This window comes from Papilio polytes, unplaced genomic scaffold (assembly GCF_000836215.1).
Source record: "Papilio polytes unplaced genomic scaffold, Ppol_1.0 DF821845.1, whole genome shotgun sequence".
NCBI lineage: Eukaryota > Metazoa > Arthropoda > Insecta > Lepidoptera > Papilionidae > Papilio > Papilio polytes.
The window spans coordinates 2,291,983-2,296,299 of record NW_013527359.1 but is presented as its reverse complement, the minus strand read 5'-3'; the positions used below and the strand labels follow the sequence as shown (position 1 = coordinate 2,296,299).

General features: G+C 41.6%; 1 protein-coding gene across 1 annotated transcript in view; it reads left to right on the top strand.

The window, feature by feature from the left end:
* The first annotated feature begins 6 nt into the window (after window positions 1-6).
* Window positions 7-4,317, top strand: part of LOC106107787 (probable E3 ubiquitin-protein ligase HERC2) — an 11,972-nt gene continuing 7,661 nt past the window's right edge. Inside the window, exons 1-15 of the mRNA XM_013288791.1 lie at window positions 7-56; window positions 140-259; window positions 360-461; window positions 535-690; window positions 734-886; window positions 963-1,193; window positions 1,279-1,402; window positions 1,479-1,597; window positions 1,674-1,829; window positions 2,415-2,646; window positions 2,954-3,093; window positions 3,164-3,313; window positions 3,612-3,731; window positions 3,835-3,970; window positions 4,242-4,312. Of these exons, the coding sequence (XP_013144245.1) occupies window positions 363-461; window positions 535-690; window positions 734-886; window positions 963-1,193; window positions 1,279-1,402; window positions 1,479-1,597; window positions 1,674-1,829; window positions 2,415-2,646; window positions 2,954-3,093; window positions 3,164-3,313; window positions 3,612-3,731; window positions 3,835-3,970; window positions 4,242-4,312 (1,887 nt within the window). The 5' untranslated portion in view covers window positions 7-56; window positions 140-259; window positions 360-362. The remainder of the gene's footprint in view (window positions 57-139; window positions 260-359; window positions 462-534; window positions 691-733; window positions 887-962; window positions 1,194-1,278; window positions 1,403-1,478; window positions 1,598-1,673; window positions 1,830-2,414; window positions 2,647-2,953; window positions 3,094-3,163; window positions 3,314-3,611; window positions 3,732-3,834; window positions 3,971-4,241; window positions 4,313-4,317) is intronic.

Below are 4,317 nucleotides of genomic sequence, written 5' to 3'. Positions count from 1 at the left end.
GCGACCGGCCCCCAGCACACCTCTCGCAGATACAGCTGCTGGCAGACTGCAAGCAAGTACGTGTAGTGAAAATTCACAAAAGCGTAAAATAACCGTTTTAATCACGGAAGTAAAGAATTATAATTTGATGTCTTTTCAGTTTTATCCCTGTATAGAGATCAATATCAAGCAACCTCAAAATAATAACGCGGATTGTCGCGTACATGGATTGTACATCACTGGCTTTCGACCGAATCCCCTATACTCGGAAGTTTTGTCGGTAAGCATAAAAAGATGGAATATATTTACTTTTAACAGCTTCGAATAGTACTTAAGAGCTGCTAAATAATTCAACTATATTCTCATAATTTTATTTTTAGGGCATGAACTTTGTAGCTGAAGATTGGATAGAGAAAGATAATCGTACCCTTGCAGCTTCAACTGAATGCAATCCAGGGTCGTCGCTCAGTGATTGCCCTAAGGTACTGTAGATATCATTTTCTTTAGATTTTAAACTTTATTGCACTAATTATTATGAGTCAATTTTGTTAACAGGTGTATGTTTGGGGCTTAAATGACAAAGACCAGTTAGGCGGTGTTAAAGGATCCAAAGTAAAAGTGCCCGTGTTCTCGCCCGTTCTGAGCGCGTTAAAGCCGATCCATATCGCTGGGGGTTCGAAGACACTTTTCATAGTATCTCATGATGGGAAAGTAAGTGACGACAAAGTGATTATGATTTTTTTCATTATTGAAGGNNNNCGAAGGTACGAACGGTCGTCTGGGACTTGGTCACAGCAATAATGTATCGACGCCGCGCGCAAACCCGTATCTAGCACACGTACTCGTGCGGCGCGTCGCCGTGCACTCCGGCGGCAAGCACGCCCTCGCTCTCACAGCAGATGGAAAGGTCAGTTAATATTGGACCAGCAATACTACGTATTGTGTTAAGGGATATTTGAAACGCTGTACTCAAATTTTAATAGGTGTATTCATGGGGCGAGGGCGAGGACGGCAAACTCGGGCACGGCAATCGACTCACGTTAGAAGCTCCACGTATGATAGAAGCTTTAGCCAGCGAGCGGGTGGTGGGCGTGGCTTGCGGCTCCGCCCACAGCGCGTGCGTCACCGCCCGCGGACATCTGTACACGTGGGGCCTGGGAGAGTACGGACGACTGGGACATGGCGATGATACCACACAGCTTTCGCCTAAAATGGTACGATTTGAATATATAACAAATTATTTCTCAAATGAAATGTTTGTGTCTACTTCGACAAGTTCGTGCAATTTAATAATTGTAGGTGGAAGCTCTATCTGCGTTCAGGGTAATACAAGTGGCATGTGGATCTCGCGACGCGCAGACACTAGCGCTGACGATGTGTGGAAAAGTGTTTTCATGGGGTGATGGTGATTTTGGAAAGTTGGGTAAGTTTATAAGACCGTGAGCATCTTGTGTCAGTTGAAGAATATGTGCAGACAAATATATAAAAAATTGTTCAAGGTCGTGGTGGTTCAGAGGGTTGCGCTGTACCCATGAATATTGAGCGACTGAATACATTGGGAGTGATACAAGTGGAGTGTGGTGCTCAGTTCAGTTTAGCACTAACAAGAGATGGAGAGGTATGTCCTTTGAACTTTTTACACTGCTCGATTTCTTGCTTATTATTTGGTTGATGGTTGTTATATGATTTAATAGGTATGGACTTGGGGTAAAGGAGACTATTTCCGTCTGGGACACGGGCTGGACGCGCACGTACGTCGGCCTACGTTAGTGGAAGCGTTGCGCGGTCGCCAGGTCATACATGTTGCTGTGGGCGCATTGCACTGTCTAGCCGTAACCAGCGATAATCAGGTAAGAAGTAATCGTTACTCCTATACTAATATTATAAAGAGGAAAGATTTGGATTTTTTTATTATTGAAATAACTCGTAAATTAACGGGTCGATTGTTGTTGCTAAGTTACTTAGGCTATATTTTGACTTTTTTGTAATTCCACGCGGACGAAGTCACGAGCAACAGCTAGTCAGATATTATGTTAAAACCTTTACTAGACGACGCTTTGTATAGTACTTTGCGGTTGTTATTTAGTATGAAGTTTGTTTGAAAATGGCAATCTTGTGTAAATTCGCTGCTAATGTTTCCAAAACATACATACAATATGTTGAGTGCAAAATACAACCTCTTTGGCTGACAAGCAGTATTTATACAGCCAAAGAGGTTGCATACTGGTCACCAAGGCAATAATCGTTTGGTAAAGAAAATATATAAAAGAAGAAGTCAAGATGTAATCAAGAGAGTTTTAAGTTTTTGTATATTTATTTGTGTAAATAAGTTTTTGAATATAGATATATTAATTTGATAAAAGTGTTTTGTATTTTTGGCTGCCGCGCTGTCGGTAACAAGTTAAACACAATATTATTTATCTGTATTTACGTAGGTATGGGCGTGGGGTGACAATGACCACGGGCAGCAGGGTAACGGTACGACGTGCGTGAACCGTCGGCCGGCGGCGGCGGCGGGCGTGGAGGGCGTGCAGCGCGCCGCCGCCGGCTCCTCCCACTCGGCCGCGTGGGCGCTGCGCTCGCACACGCACCCGCCGCCCCTCACACAGCTACCTGTGCCCTTGCCATTCCCAACACTCAAGGATCCTCTAGGAGCTAACAGTTTAGGTACATTCCAACCTAGTTTAATTATTGTTAACATTTTACACAACCTCTACTTTATACATTAGTATAATTTAAGAAGAATGATTTGCATTTTAGGATTTTTACATGTATTGACATAACTCAAAAACTATTTGGCCGATTTCAAGAATTCCTTTACTTATTAAAAACTACGTTATCACTGAGTAACTTAGGTTATGTTTATTACTATTCTTTAACGCAGGCGAAGTCGCGAGTAACATCTATATCTAATTAAAAAATAAACATTTTCTGTTAATTATAGGTACGTATTAACGTGTCTCTATTTTTTTAGGTTTATACGCCGAAGAGACAGGAATAGAAGAGCCTCAAGGGCCGAGACCGTCCTTAGCATCAGCATCTTTACCTCTAGAGCCGCCTGTCACCGTCCAACATGCGTTGTCGTTGATATTACTTGCATTATACATAACTCAGGTAATATACGACCTTTTTGATGTATGTAAAATTACTTTTTGCAATATTCATTTTTTATTGTAACTACTAGGCGCGCAGCTTATTGGTGGAGGCGTTGAGGTCACACGAGGCGTGTTCGTCTGCGCCGGTGTCGATCAGTTTAGACGTGGAGGAGGAGGACGCGGAGGCGGACGCGCGCACCGGCGGCGGGGAGGCGCCCGCTGATAAAACTACGCTACCAGTAAGTGTACACTATAATCATTTATTATTTATTTATCTTTATACTCATAGTAATATAATAAATGTGTATGTTTAGATCGATGGATGGATAGATGCTAGAGTTTGTAGCCTCAACGGCTGAACGGATTTCGATGAAACTTGGTATAGATGTATAAATTGTCTGGAAGAACACATAGGCTATTTACTTTTTTTTAATTCCACGCGGAGAGTCACGGGTTAAAACTAGTAAAGTCCATAAAAAAGTTTAATGTAAAACTACAGTTGTATTTATTGTCTTGATAATTTATTTTGCCCCTCAGAGTGGTACAAGCAGCCCCCTAAGCGGTTCTATCTCGTCGCGGCATTCAACATTAATGTCCTCGAGTGCTGTTTCCGTGGCCGCCGCGACAATGACCGTGCAACAAGCAGAAGCGCCTAAAGTTAGTCTGCGATCTTTCCGTTTATTTTAAAAACAAAGAAATAACGTTCTGACAGAATAAAAAAGAAGAAAAATAGACTGACTATTAATTGATTTTTTTTCAGTTGTTGCTGGACGATTTTACAACGAATTTAGGTGAGACAGACGCGCGGGCGCTTGTCGACCTATTGAAGCTCGCTGCGGCGGGCCGCGTGCCTGATGCTAACAATGCTGTCAAAATTATCACCGATGTTTTAATGGGTAAATTATTTTTGTTTAACTTAATGTCGTTTTATAAAATGTATTGCTCAGATAAATTACCTTTCTAACGGTAAAGGAAAGTTTCAAATCTGCCCAGTTTTACGTGAATCGAATACAAATATACAAATCATTCCTCTTTATAATATTAGTATGTATAGATGAAATATTTTATAATCTCTTATTCTTTTTTTGTGTTGACAATGAGTTGTATCATACATTTTTTTGTAGATATTTATATTCAAAATAATACTATTTTCTTCTGATTATCCAGCGCTATGTGCCAGTAAGCCAGAGGTAGCAGACATGGTGGTGGAGGTGTGCGTGTGCGAGCTGGAGGAGGCGGCGGG